At 33.8% G+C, this 15,930-nt stretch overlaps 1 protein-coding gene across 15 annotated transcripts in view; it reads left to right on the plus strand.

Annotated features, from left to right (window-relative positions):
• SLC4A10 (solute carrier family 4 member 10) overlaps positions 1-15,930 on the plus strand; it is a 364,848-nt gene that overhangs the window by 226,668 nt on the left and 122,250 nt on the right. For all 15 annotated transcript variants that reach the window (XR_005203352.1, XM_037745609.1, XM_037745617.1 and 12 more), the window contains exon 5: positions 9,497-9,657. Coding sequence is in view for 14 of the 15 variants with exons in the window: in XM_037745609.1 (XP_037601537.1) it covers positions 9,497-9,657 (161 nt within the window). In the remaining variant the exon portion in view is untranslated. The remainder of the gene's footprint in view (positions 1-9,496; positions 9,658-15,930) is intronic.

Consider the following 15,930-nt stretch of genomic DNA (forward strand, 5'->3'; position numbering starts at 1 on the left):
GAACTGCTCTGTGGTATTACTGCATACCTAATAGAATAATCAAAATTAAAAATAATCATAATAACAAATGCTGGTAAGGATATGAAAAAACTGGATTTTTCATACATTGCTGGTGTGAATGTAAAATAGTAGAACCACTTATGGAAAATAGTTTGACAATTTCTGATAAAGCTAAACATGCATTTACTATATAACCCAGCAATTACACTCTTGGACATTTATCCCAGAGAAATGGAACATGTTCACACAAAGACCTCTGAATGAGTGTTCACAGCAGATATATTTGTAGTGACAAAAACTGCAAACAACCTGAATGTCCTCCATGGGTGATTGACTAAACAAACTGATACATCCATCTTTATAATGAAATATTACTCAGCAATAAAGAGGAATAAACTACTGATACAAACAGCAACTTGAATATAGCTCAAGGGAATTATGCTTAGTAAAAAAGTGTTAGTCTCAAAAGGTTGTAAACTATTTAATTCCATTTAGATAACACCCTCAAAATGACAAAAGTATGGTGATGAAGAATAGATTAGTGGTTTCCAGGGAACAGAAATAGTGAGGATTGAGAATATAAAGGTGCAGCACAACAGATTTCTTTTGTGGTGATGGAACAGCTTTGTATGTTGACTGTGGTAGAGGTTATATCTATCTATACATGGGATAGAAGTGCATAGAATGGAGGCTGGGCGTGGTGACACATGCCTGTAATCTCGGTCAGCTGAGGCAGGATTACTTGAGGCTAGGTATTCTAGACCAGGCTGGATAACATAGCGAGACCCCATATCTATTTTAAAAAATTAAAAAAATAGCCAGACATATTGCCTTGCTATATAGTCCCAGCTACTTGGGAGGCTGAAGTGTAAGGATCACCTATGCCCCAGAAGTCGAGGCTGTAGTGAGCTGTGATTGCATTACTGCACTGCAGCCTGGATGACAGAGTGAGACTATATCTCAAAAAAAATTTTTTTAAATGCATAGAACTAAACACTCATACACCACACACACACACACACACACACACACACACATCAAGACACAGAGCCAACATCTTATCAGGATTCTTTTTTCTTTCCAACTTTTATTTTAGGTTCAAGGGGTATATGTGCAGGCTTGTTACATGGGTAAATTTCATGTTACAGGTTTGGGGTACAGACAATTTTGTCACCCAATAGATAGTTTTCAATCTTCCCACTCTCTACCTTCAACTAGGCTTCAGTGTCTGTTGTTCCCTTCTTTGTGTGCATGTGTACTCAATATTTAGTTCCCACTTGTGAGAACATGCAGTATTTGGTTTTCTCTTCCTGCATTTATTCACTTAAGAAGATGGTCTCTAGCTCCATCCATGTTGTGGCAAAGGCCATGATCTCATTTTTTATAGCTGTATAGTATTGCATGGTGTATATGTACCACATTTCCTTTATCCAGTCCACCACTGGTAGGCACATAGGTTGATTCCATGTCTTTGCTATTGTGAATAGTGCTGTAATGTGCATGTGTCTCTATGGTAGAATGATTTATATCCCATTGGTTATATACCGAGTAATGGGATTGTTAGGACAAATGATAGTTCTGTTTTAAGTTCTTTGAGAAATCTCCAAGCTGCTTTCCACAGTGGCTGAACTAATTTACATTCCCACCAGCAATGTAGAAGCATTCCCCTTTCTGTGCAACCTTGTCAGCTTCTGTTATTTTTTGATTTTTTTAGTAATAACCATTCTGACTGGTGTGTGATGGTATCTCATTATAATTTTGATTTACATTTCCCTAAGATTAGTGGTACTGAGCGTTTTTTCATATGCTTGTTGGCCACTTGTATTAATATGTCTTCTTTTGAGAATTGTCTGCTAACATATTTTGCCCACTTTTTAAATGGAGTTGTTTGCTTTTTGCTTGTCAATTTATTTGAGTTCCTTAAAGATTCTGGATATTAGACCTTGGTCAGATGCAAACATTTTCTCTTGCTCTGTAGGTTGTTTACTTTGTTGATAGTTTCTTTTGCTGTGCAGAAGCTCTTTAGGTCAATTAGGTTCCACTTGTCAATGTTTGTTTTTGTTGCAATTGCTTTTGGCGTCTTCATCACGAAGTTTTTTCCTTGGCTGATGTCCAGAATGGTATTTCCTGGATTTTCTTCTAGAGTTTTTATAGTTTTGGGTTTTATATTTAAGTCTTTAATTATTCTTGAGTTGACTTTTGTATATTGTGAAAGGTAGGAGTCCAGTTTCAATCTTCTGCATGTGGCTAGTCAGTTATCCCAGCAGCATTTATTGAATAGGAAATCCTTTCCTCATTGCTTATTTTTATTGGCTGTGTTGAAGGTCAAATGGTTCTACATGTGCAGCACTATTTCTGGGTTCTTTAACCTGTTCCATTGACTTATGTGTCTGTTTTTATACTGGTATCATGCCGTTTTGGTTACTGTAGCCTTGTAGTACAGTTTGAAGTCAGGTAATGTGATGCCTCCAGCTTTGTTCTTTTTGTTCGGGATCACTTTGGCTATTTGGGATCTTTTTTGGTTCCATATAAATTTTAGATTATTTTTCTAATTTTGTAAAAATGCATAATTTGTTTCTAATTCTATAAAAATGTTATTGGTAGGTTGATAAGAATAGCATTTAACCTGTAAATTGCTTTAGGCAGTATGGCCATTTTAATGTTATTGATTTTTTTCTATCCATGAGCATGGAATGTTTTTCCATTTGTTTGTGTCATCTCTGATTTATTTCAGTGGTGTTTTACAATTCTCATTGCAGAGATCTTTCACCTCCCTGTTTAGCTGTATTCCTAGGTATTTTATGGTTTTCATGGCTATTTTGAATGGGATTGCATTTTTGATTTAGCTCTCAGCTTGAATGTTATTGATGTATATAAATGTATACCATTTGCACATTAATTTTGTATCCTAAAACTTTGATGAAGTTGTTTAGCAGATCTAGGAGCCTCAAGCAGAGATTATGGGGTTTCTTAGGTATAGTGTCATATCATTTGCTAAGAGAGATAGTTTGACTTCCTCTCACTCTATCTGGATGCCTTTTATTTTTTATTCTTTCCTGTTTCTCTGGTTAGGACTCCAGGACTTATGTTGAATAAGAGTGGTGAGAGTGGGAATCATTGTCTTGTACCAGTTTTCAGAAAGAATGCTTCCAGCTTTTCCCCATTCAGTATAATGTTGGCTGTAGGTTTGTTGTAGATAACACTTATTGTTTTGGGGTGTATACCTTCAATGCCTAGTTTTTTTTAGGATTTCAAACATGAAGGAATGTTTAATTTTATCAAAAAGCCTTTCCTGCATCTACTGAGATGATCATGTGGTTTTTGTTTTTAGTTCTTTTTATACAATGAATAACATTTATTGATTTGCATATGTTGAACCAAGCTTGTATCGCAGGAATCAAGACTATTTGATCATGGTGGTTTGTTTTTTTTGATGTGCTGCTGGATTTGGTTTGCTAGTATTTTGTGGAGAATTTTTGCATCTATATTCATCAGGGATATTGGTATGAAGCTTTTTGGTGTGTATCTGCTTGTTTTGGTATTAGAAATGATGGTGGCTTCATAGAATGAATTGGAGAGGAGCCCCTCTTCCTTACTTTTTGGAATAGTTTCAATATCAGCTCTTTTTTATACATCTGGCAGAATTTGGCTGTGAATCCATCTGATACAAGACTTTTTTTCCAGTTGATAGGTTTTTTTATTACTCATTCAATTTTGGAACTCATTACTGGTGTGTTCATAGTTTCAATTTCTTCCTGGTTAGGCCAGGTGCAGTAGCTCACACCTCTAATTCCAGCACTGGGAGGTCGAGGCAGGTGGATCACTTGAGCCCAGGCATTTGAGACCAGCTTGGTCAACATGGCAAAACCCTGTCTCTACTAAAAATACAAAAAAATTAGCTGGACACAGTGGTGCATGCCTATAGTCCCAGCTACTTGGGGAGTGAGGAGAATCACTTGAGTGCAGGAGGCAGAGGTTGTAGTAAGCCAAGATCGTGCCACTTCACTTCAGCCTGGGTGACAGAGTGAGACGCTGTCTCAAAAAAAAAAAAAATTAAAATAATTTATTTCTGGTTTAATCTTGGTGGTATTATATTCCCAGGAATTCATCCATTTCTTCTAGCTTTTCTAGTTTGTGAGAATAGAGATGTTCATAAATCTCTGTGGAGTTAGTAGTAGTGTCTCCTTTGTGTTTTCTGATCGTGTTTATTTTTATCTTCTTTTCTTTTTTTTTTTAAATTAGTCTAGCTAGCAGTATATCAATGTTATTTATTCTTTCAAAGAACCAGCTCTTGGTTTCATTGGTCTTTTGTATGATTTTTCTCATCTCCATTTTATTCTGTTCAGCTCTATTTTGGTTATTTCTTTTCTTCTGTTACCTTTGGGATTAGTTGGCTTTTGTTTTTCAAATTCCTTCAAGTGTGATGTTAGCTTGTTAACTTGAAATGTAACTTTTTTTTAATGTCAACATTTAGTAGTTTAAACTTTCCTCTTAACACTGCTTTTGTTGTGCTCCAGAGATTCTAGTATGTGGTATCTTTGTTTTCATTAGTTTCAAAGAATTTCTTGATTTCTATCTTTATTTAATTGTTTACCCAAAATCATTCAGGAGCAAGTTGTTTAGTTTCCATGTAATTGTATGGTTTTGAGAGTTCTTCTTGGTATTAATTTACATTTTTATTGCATTGTGTTCTGAGAGTATGCTTGGTATGATTTTGGTTTTTTAAATTTGTTCAGAGTTGCTTCATGGCTAAGTATATAGTCAATTTTAGAATATGTGCCATGTACAGATGAAAAGAATTGTTTTTGTTGGGTGGAGTGCTCTGTAGATGTCTCGTAGGTTCATTTGGTCAAGTGGTAAGTTTAGATATCAAATATCTTTTGTTAGTATTTTGTCTCAGTGATCTGTCTAATACCATCATTGGGGTGTTTAAGTCTTCCACTATTATTGTGTAGTTATCTAAGTCTCTTCATAAGTCTTTAAGAACTTGTTTTATGAATCTAGGTGTTCCAGTGTTGGGTCATATATATTTAAGATAGTTAAGTCTTCTTGTTTAATTGAACATTTTATTTTTGTGTGAACCTCTTCTTTTTACTTTTTGATTGTTTTTGGTTTAAAGTCATTTTTCTTCTGAAGTAAAAACAGCAACCCCTTTTTAGCATTCCTAAAATTTAAAATTTACTTTCAAAGGAGCCAAGATGAAATGATTTAGATGCTTTGTCACTTATTTAGTCATTTTAACTGTTATTCAGAAGTACATTTTAAAACTATGAATTTTATTATAAGAAAAGATTTTATTGGGCCGGGCGCAGTGGCTCACACCTGTAATCCCAGCACTTTGGGAGGTTGAGGTGGGCAGATCACGAGGTCAAGAGATCGAGACCATCCTGGCCAACATGGTGAAACCCCATCTCTACTAAAAATTCCAAAAATAGCCGGGCATGGTGGCACGTGCCTGTAGTCCCAGCTACTCGGGAGGCTGAGGCAGAAGAATCGCTTAAACCCAGGATGTGGAGGTTGCAGTGAGCCGAGATTACACCACTGCACTCCAGCCAGAGCAAGACTCTGTCTAAAAAAAAAAAAAAAAAAAAAGGATTTTATCATTCTATATAGATCAAAAGGTCCAGGAATATTTTAAAAGTGAATTTGTTATTAACATTATTACATCTTACAAACAATATTATTGTATGGGTAAGTTTATAGTTACACTTAAGTAGTTAAGAAACAATGTAATTTTTTAGTAATGTATAAAGACATTGCAGGAATTTGTACTTGAGTATAATTTTTGGAGATTATATTAAATTTAATTAATTTATTTATTCTTTTGAGGCAGGATCTCATTGTGTCACCCAGGCTGGAAGGCAGTGGCATTATCATGGCTCACTGCAGCCTCAACCTCCTGGGCTCAAGCAATTCTGCCATCTCAGCCTCCTGAGCAGCTGGGACTACAGACATGCACCGCCACACCTGGTTAACATTTTTTATTTCTTGTAGAGACATCATCTCACTATTACCCATCATCTCACTGTTACAACATTTTAGAATCAATTTTATAAACAGGGATGACAGAAGGTACCATAGTTCTAGAAACTTTAATTGAGGACATTTTACATAGAGGAAAACCTGTATTTCCTCAAATTGTAGCACACCCTTTTAAAACTCTAGATTTCCTTTACCATCAAATAGACTAGAAATTAATTTTCCAACTTAATGAAGTTCGTCAGCCAAAATACACCAGCATACATGCTATTATATAGTCTCCGTCCTTTTGGTCTTTTTATCTGCAACCCACAGCATATGTCAGTAGATTATAATTTAATTGGGAGATTTAATAAAAGCTGTATTCACTCCCCTGACACCACTTCTTTATGGAAACTTTCATTATAGCCCTTCCACAGAATAGTATGTTTTAGTTTTATTCACAAAGGAAAACCACCTATTTTTATCTAGCATAATAGGTAATAAAGAAAACAAATCAGAATAATGTAAAAGCAAAAGTGAGAACAAAGAGCATTTTGCAACTTAAGATTGGCTCCAGATATGGATGAAAATTAAATGTGTTTCTGCTATAAGCGTTAGCATAAGATCTTTGAGCTAAAAAATACTATAAATTCAATTCAAATCATTGTATTATGGTGGGAAATGGGCACAGACTCTGGAGAAAAATAAAAATTAAAAAAAACCTTGAAGTTGAATCCTGGTTTGACAAGGTCACTGGCTAGGTGATCTTTGGAAAATTATTTAATGTGTTATATTTGTCTCATCATTTTAACTGTGAGAAAATGGGCCCAGAGAAGTTAAAGGACTTTCCTTTTATTGCATAGTGGTTTAGCTGTAGATTACAGACAAAATATAAATTTCTTTTTATTCTTAACTAGTCAAAGATAGTTTATATAATACTATTCCATTAAATGTCTGCCAAGAGGTTGTTCCTTTGTGATACTGAAATCATAATGTGACCATGGCCTTATTCTCATATCTGACAAGAAATACTAATTTATTTATTAAAATCACATTTTCTTTCAACATTAATTCTGATTAGGATTTTTATGCTGATATGAATAGCTAAAATGGTATTCTGTATCAGATGGGAAGGGCTAAATTATGCTATAAAAATATCCTGCAGTCTCAGTGGCTTAAAACTATTTATTTGTGACTCACAGTTCATGTCCATCATGGATCATTGGAGTTTTGCTCATCTGTTCATTGTATTAATTAAATAGTTACTTAGAGACCTCAGCTGTTAGAACAGCCTTTATCTTGAATTTTGCTGGTTGCATGTCAAGGAAAAGGTGAGCTCCAGAGGATATCCTCTTGACAATTAAATGCTCCAGTCTGGAAGTGACACACACATAATATCTGTCCCCACTTCATTTCCAGAACTAATCACAGACACATGGACTCACTCAAGTAAAAGAGAGTCAGGTAATGTTATTTTACTCTTTCCTAGGAAGAGAGGGAGAATCAGTTATAGTTCGTAACAATACTAAAGACCATCATATGATTTATGAGGTATTACAGCCCTGTTTAGGACTGAAAAACTTTAAGAATAATTAATATGAAAACCTTCTGTGTAGACAAAAATGTTCTGTAAAATGCTCAGCCTTGAAGAGATACCGTTGGTGATTTGTGGCTTAAAAGTAAGTTTTTTCAATATCCATGTTTTCTATATAGCCATACCTATTCTTACTTGATTGTAAATTTTGGCAAGTATAAGTATTCTTCCCTATTGTTTTTTTTCACTTTCTGACAATTTTTTTTCTTTTTTTTAATTATATTTTAAGTTCTGGTGTACATGTGCAGATTGTGCAGGGATTGTTACATAGGTATACATATGCCATGGTGGTTTGCTGCATCCATTCCCCTGTCATCTACATTAGGTATTCCTCTTAACATTATCTCCCCAATCCCCCTACCCCCTGCTATCCCTTCCCAAGCCCTGCCATCCCCCAGTAAACCCAGGTGTGTGATGCTCTCCTCCCTGTGTCCCTGTGTTCTCATTGTTCAACACCCACTTATGAGTGAGAACATGCAGTGTTTGATTTTCTATTCTTGTGTCAGTTTGCTGAGAATGATGGTTTCCAGTTTTATCCATGTCCCTGCAAAGGACATGAACTCATCCTCTTTTATGGCTGCATAGTATTCCATGGTGTATATATGCCACATTTTCTTTATCCAGTCGATCATTGATGGTCATTTGGGTTGGTTCCAAGTCTTTGCTGTTATAAACAGTGCCACAGTGAACATATGTGTGCATGTGTCTTTATAGTAGAATGATTTCTAATCATTTGGGATTTGACCCAGCAATCCCATTATTGACCCAGCAATCCAATAATGGGATTGCTGGGTCAAATAGAAATGCCACTTTTTTTTCTTTTTGCCTCCTAAACACTAGAGACAGATCCATAGCTTTCCTGATCCTTCTCACTACTCTGCATATTAATCATTCTGACTAGCTCTTTGGGTTAGTTACTTTTGACTAATCCACTTGATTACTCCCGCATATTTGTTGTGTGTTGAAGTTGGACCACTTTATTACACAAAATAGTAATATAATATTACATACAGGATTTGAATGATATTACTTAGAAAGAGAAATTAGGGTCAAAAATGACCAAGGAGAAAAGAAATGAAGGAAATGGTGGAGATGGAGGTTGGCAGGACAATTTAGACTAAGGGTCATTAGAAATGGTGAAACTACATTGGTCATTTATTAGGATTAGAAAGCAAGTTCCTAAAAGGATAAGAGATTAAGTAGTTTGTGCCAGAGCAATAAAATCATTGGTTTCTCTTTATTCCATTTATCTTGCTTATAGATAATATAGTATTACTATTCATTTCAGTCCAAGAAGATACTAGTCTCCTGTTTGACATAATGACATCAAGATTCTTCTCTGATTATCTAACCTGGCAGGAACACCCAGGGATGGAGTCTGAGCTCAAGTCTCACATATTCAATCCCTAGGAAGTGACTGTTATTACTAGCTTTCATCCAAGCAAGACTAATAAGTATTTTCCCTATACAATAGGCCCCAAATCATGCTATCCTACCTCAAGATCTTATAAGAAAATTACCAAGAGACTAAAATATTCATGGTTAAGACTTCCCAATAAAGAAAAATAAGTATTCATTAATGTTTTTTCAATTACCATTAACTTTCCATGAAGTATACATTCTTTATTAGTGGTACATAAGATTTGCTGTGATCACTGGTTAAACACTTACATTTAAATGTTTCTTCAGAGTTAGACAAGTTAACAAAATATCATGAATTTTCCTTTGTTTTCAATTATTTTTTAATTACAAAAGAATACTAGTTAAATGGAATTAAAATGAAATAAGCCAAATGGCTTAAGCTAGTTTTTATATACTTCCAAAACCTATGAAGCAAGACACAATATGACTATTTTTCTATTTCAACCTTTTATTTTTGGGATAAAGGATCATTCATCTACAATATAATATAAACTGTGCTGATAATATTTGTTTGTATAGGTGGTTGAAGTTTGAAGAAGATGTGGAAGATGGAGGAGAAAGGTGGAGCAAGCCTTATGTGGCTACTCTTTCACTGCACAGCTTGTTTGAGTTGAGAAGTTGTATTCTGAATGGAACTGTGTTGCTGGACATGCATGCCAACACTTTAGAAGAAATTGCAGGTATATTTTTTCTCTCTTAGTCTATTTTATAGGTACAGCTACTTTTTTGTTACTCTCTTTTCCTTATAATTCAAAATATGTATGAACTTTGGAAAACTAATTCTCATAATCACTGTATGAGGCCTTAAAAGTCATTTTCTCTTACCCTGTTATTTGAAGTAAAAGAAGCTGAATCTCAGAGAAGTATTGTCTAATTCGGCAGTGCCAAGTCTAGGACAAGAACCTAGTGTCTTGATTCCCATTCATCATTTGTTTTCATTATCACATTTAGATTCTCACCACTAGAAATTTAAAGGAAAAAAAGAAAACCTCATACTAAATACTTATTTTCAATAGTCAAACACATGAAATAACCAAATGAAAAATGTCAATAAACAGAAAAATGTTGGTTTAGAGCGGACACAGAAAGTTATGGCCATTTATTTTAAACTTAATTAAAACTCTTGAATTCCAGAGGAAGTCAAGTGATACAGTTAAGATTTGTTTTCTAATTCAATACTATAACCTGTCCCTAGGATGAAAGATTAGTGTTAGAATCCAATGATGTCTTATAATACAGACTGTTATATTTAGGAAATGTGTTATTATTACAGAAATTGAGTAAAAAACTCCTGCATCTTTTTACCAGAAGACAAACTTATTTTAGTAAAAACAAAATAATACAAAAACACAGAAATGAATTTTGAGAGTATAAATGAAATAATTGATGGAGGTTTTTAAAATACAAACAAAGTGGACACAGGGAGGGGAGCACTACACACTGGGGTCAGTTGGGGGGAATAGGGGAGGGATGGTGGGGGGTGGGGAGCTGGGGAGAGATAGCAAGGGGAGAAATGCCAGATGTAGGTGATAGGGAGGAGGAAGGCAGCAAATCACACTGCCCCGTGTGTACCTATGCAACAATTTTGCATGTTCTTCACATGTACCCCAAAACCTAAAATGCAATAAAATAAATAAATGGGGGAAAAAAAAAAGAAAAGAGGCAGTTTAAAAAATTATTAGTTTGGGAAAAAATAAAATTCGTTCCATGTAATATTTATTTGTGATATAGAAAGACCTAATACTTTAAGCATATTATAGAAATGAAAAAAAATGTATGTGTGTTTTTACTTATATATATGAGAATAATGTATTAGAAAAATAACATATCTAATTTAATCTGTAGACAGTCCTGTGAAGTAGATGTCATTCTTATTTTTCAATCAGAAAATAGAACCTCTAAAATTGTCATGGCCTAGATTTCACCCAAGGGCCCCTAACTTTAGGCCTAGTGTTTTTTCTATTCCATTACAACTTTTGTCTGAAGAAAAAGAGATGTCTTGAAGTGGATGTCACCCAAATTTTGATGGCACATTTATCACCTTAAAAATTATTGATTTAGTCATTGGTGTTGATAGGCATTGCAGTATGTGTAAAACAGAAAGGTAAGCGGTCCTCTTCTGTTTCATATAACATGTGTAAAGAGATTATTCTTTAAATTATATAACCGTAGCCTAAAAGACTTTATAAAGTTAAACATATATGTATAATTTTTAGAAGTATGCAGGCTACTGTATAGTATTTAGCTGCACTAAATCAAGAGAAAAAGATTAACATAGAAATTAGCAAACTCCCTATGAATGCTGAAATAGTAACTATCCAACTCAGTTTCTTACCTTTACATTACAGGGTCTTGCTAATACCCAATAAACATTTTTATATTTTAATTAAGAATAAAACAGCCAGGCTTTTCATACTACTTTGAAGTATAGAAAGCTCTTAAGTTTGTAATTATCTTTCTAATACTCAAGCCTGGGGCCTGGTATTACTATTGTTATCCTTATTTCATAAATAATGAAGCTAAGATTTAGAACGTTAAAGACCTTGCTCTAAGGGGTTTGTTTTTGCTGCTTAAATACATGACGGTGTTACCTTTGAAAATAGATTAATCCAAATACATTTTGAAATGGGAAACGAAACTGTCACATTCTACCACCTGGCAAAATTAGCCTCATAACACACCCTTTATACTTTTGCCAGTCTTTACATTTCTTAAATTATGTAATTTCTAATGCTTTTCTCAGAATTCCTATGAGGAAATTTTCCCCCGGTAATTTGACTGAAACACAGTTCATTTTATCACCTTAGTTTACTTTCATTGTCTAAAATTATGCTACTTTTTCCTAACTGTGTCCCCCTTTCCCAAGCTAAATTTTGTAGAATATGTGAAGGTTAACTGGGTTAAATCTAGTCTTTTCAAGCAAATTACATTCTCCAAGTCTATCCTTACAGTGAAAGTAGTTCAATGACGTCTTGATACCCTAAATAGCATTTTAGAATTCTTTCTGCTCTTCTAATTAGGGTGTATCTTTCTGACTTTGAAGTAGCCCAACCTGAATGTCCCATTTTTCAGTGTAAAGCAGCCTGTAAAATGACATTTAGAATATGTCAGTGGTTTACAGCTAACATCACATAGAAAAATATGATTACAAATATTTGTGTAGATCATTACCTTAGATTCCTTTACAATCATTACTGAGAGTCCCTTTCATTGATAACTATAATTTGAGTAAATTTAAAAGTTACTTATTTGTGCCCTCAATATAATCTCATTAAAACATTTTGTCTCTATTGCTTGTAATTTTCTTATTGTTTATTTCTATTTTTATTTTATAAAAAATGAGCTGCATTACTAAGTTGGTAATAAATAAGCATGCTTTCCATTTCTAAGACCTCTAACTTTGCAAAGTATTTTCACATCATTATATTTTATTATCATAACAATGTATGAAGTAGGAAAGAACTATTTCTTAATAAACAGATAAATAGAAAGTTTCTTATCGAAGATGACCTTTGCAGAAATTGAAATAATTATTTTACTAACCTATAATCATAATTTTTTTTAGATGGGGTCTCATTATGTTGCCCAGGCTGGTCTCAAACTCCTAGGTTCAATCAATTCACCTGCCTCAGCTTCCCAAAGTGCTAGGATTACAGGCATGAGCTATGTGCCCAGCCATAATTTTTGTTTTATTCTATTTCATGATGCCTTGTGGGTATAGTGATTAATAGCCCTGAAACTTTTTCCTCAGCTCTTATTTATTATTATTTTTCTCTCTTAGCCATAATTCACATACATTAGTCACTAGCTTTAGTTTTACAAAAGCTAAGTGTTAAGAGTTTACCTTTAAAGGTTCTAATCACTAGTACTTTGTGAATGCACAGGGTTTGCAGTATTGATGTTTTTCAGACATTTTCTAGTAGATGAATATGATCCAGATATTGTTTTGTAATGATCAAGGATCTTTACATCAATGTTCTGATATGTTTTTAATAGACTCAAATAATTCCTTAAGATATTTTTGTAGACTTAGTATCAAAAAATCCCATTTGTATCTGGCAGGTCTGTCAAGAATTTCTGGTATAATTAAAGTGGGATTTTCTTTTGGCTAAAGTTAATTTAAAATATATCTGTTTCCCAATGTTTCAGGAAACTCAATAAGTTTAAACTTTATCCTTCAAAACATTACTTAACCTTTTCAAATCTAAAATTCCCCAGATATATTTTCTTACCACAATTTAGTCTGATATGGAGATTAATTGTATTGAATATGTTTCTGAATTATATTCATATAAATTACAGGGAATTTTGTGGTCTGTGTTAATCTCTTTGAAATTAAGCATTATGAAGATTAATGATGAAAATATCCCCTCTGTGGTATGTGTATACTTTAACCTAATTCTGTCAATGAGAATTAGGAAGAAATTAAAACCAAAGCAAAGTTAGTACAATGGACAGATCATCTAACATAGCCCCCAACTCATTTAAAAAGAAATAGGAATGCTTTTACACTGTTGATGGGAGTGTAAATTAATTCAACCATTGTGGAAAACAGTGTGGCAATTCCTCAAGGATCTAGAAATAGAAATACCATTTGACCCAGCAATCCCACTACTGGGTATATACCCAAAGGATTATAAATCATTCTATTATAAAGATACATGCATATGTATGTTTATTGTGGCACTGTTCACAATAGCAAAAACTTGAACCAACCCAAATGCCCATGAATGATAGACTGGATAAACAAAATGTGGCACATATACGCCATGGAATATGATACAGCCATAAAAAGGATGAGTTCATGTCCTTTGCAGGGACATGAATGAAACTGGAAACCATCATTCTCAGCAAACTGACACAAGAACAGAAATGCATGCTCTTACTCATAAGTGGGTGTTCAACAGTAAGAACACACAGACACAGGGAGGGGAACATTACACACTGAGGCCTGGGGGTGGGGAGCTCGTGGAGGATAACATTAGGAGAAATACCTAATGTAGATGATGGGGTGATGGATGCAGCAAACCACCACCATGGCATGTGTATACCTGTGTAACAAACCTGCACAATCTGCATGTGTACCCCAGCACTTAAAGTATAATTTAAAAATAAATAAATAAATAAAATAAATGTTTTTCAGGGAAAAAATAAAATCTTTCATTGAAAAAAGAATCTACAGTTTGCTCCACTGAATCTAATTGTAGATTTGAAAGTATAGGAATAACCATATATTTTTTTAACTTGCCTATACTGTGACAATCCTTGGTCTGAAAAGTAAGTATTCTATTGTAATTTACATCTTTAGTACACATAATCCTGTTAGTGCTGGAAACCAAACCACAGAATTTAGGAACTTCATATCAAATTCCTCGATCTCCCCCAATATCCTTTAAAGATAAGACAATGGGTTTTCAAAACGTCGAGATGATGATCTTCAAAAACGCAGAGATTTATATAGAATCTGCAATATGTCATAGCCTCTAGGGGCTTTCATTCAAGATGGATTATGATATAAGTTACGTGATAGGATGAAAAACAATTTTTCATTTTTCTGAGGCCTTTTTCCACAAGTACTACTAGTGCTTCTAGACCCTACTTAATGTTAGTAGAGTGTGACCTATTTGTCCTTTTTTTTTTTTTTCTTGCTTTATCTCTTATCATCCAGATCCTGGGGCAGACTAGACTGTATTATTTAGGCATTATAGCCTGCTGAGATTGCAGGACTTCACTCTGGACCCAAAGCCATTATGGTCCATTATCCTTTCACACTTTTCAAGTTAATACTAATATATATTGTAGTGGTGAAAAGAACAATGTAAGTGATTACTAATTCAGATTCCTTTTGGTACTTAAATCTTACCCCACTATAAGTTATATTCTTAAGAAAAATGATTAATTTTTTCCGGACAAGATATAATTTGATACAGCTATAATTTGGAGAAGTTTACTGTGTATTTCTCTGTAACTAACGAACAGATGAGTTTGTTTTTTCTTTTACATTTACTTTTCCATATGTAACTGTTTCAAATAAAAATATTATCTTTGAAAAGCTGTGAAGATAGTGACCTATGAGTTTTGTAGTGTTCGAGCCTGGAAACATTGTGCTTTAATAGAAATTAAAAATCATAAATGCATTCAAGGTTTACTATGTGATTACTTTTAATTCTGACTAGAATATTGAATGGGGAATTCATATCATGGCTTATGGTGGAACTGCCTTACAATGATATCATATTGGTATTCATATTTATAACCACTTTACAACTTCCATTATGAAGTATATGCATATTTTATATACATTTTTCCATCTTAGCAAGGTTTCAGTGTAATGTCATATATGTTGACAATTTATTATCTCCTTTATTTCAGATTAACCCAGGGGTATTATAACTACTGATCTCCAAAGAACTGAAAAATAGATTTAAATATTATTCTATAGTATCATACATTTTCAGAATTGGAAGGGACCTTTGAGGTAATTATAGTGACTGACTTTCAAACATTCCAGGTATATATTATGGGTGACTTCCAAATATTCATTCTACCTCTTTCCATTGTAAACACAAAAATGATAGAGAAAATTATACCCCATGTGCCAAATATGGCCTACTCTCTGATTTTGTAGGGCATTTGAGCTAATGGTGATTATATTCTAAATGGTTGAAAAATAATAAAAAAAAGTTAATATATTTGATGTAATATTATATAAAAATCAAATTTCAGCATCCATAAAAAAGTTTTATTGGAGCATAACTAGGCTCATTTGTGAAAGCCTTTAGCTGCTTTCCTGCTACAAAGGCAAAGTTCAGTATTTGTAACAGAGATCATGTGGCCTACAACACCTAAAATATTCATTAGCTGGCTCAGTACAAAAAGAGCTTGTCTATCTCTGGTTTAGAGAATTAACTCTAGAGCGAAGGGCAATTCTTTATGAGCCTAAGTCAGTCAAA

This window comes from Cebus imitator, unplaced genomic scaffold (genome assembly GCF_001604975.1).
Source record: "Cebus imitator isolate Cc_AM_T3 unplaced genomic scaffold, Cebus_imitator-1.0 Scaffold10, whole genome shotgun sequence".
NCBI lineage: Eukaryota > Metazoa > Chordata > Mammalia > Primates > Cebidae > Cebus > Cebus imitator.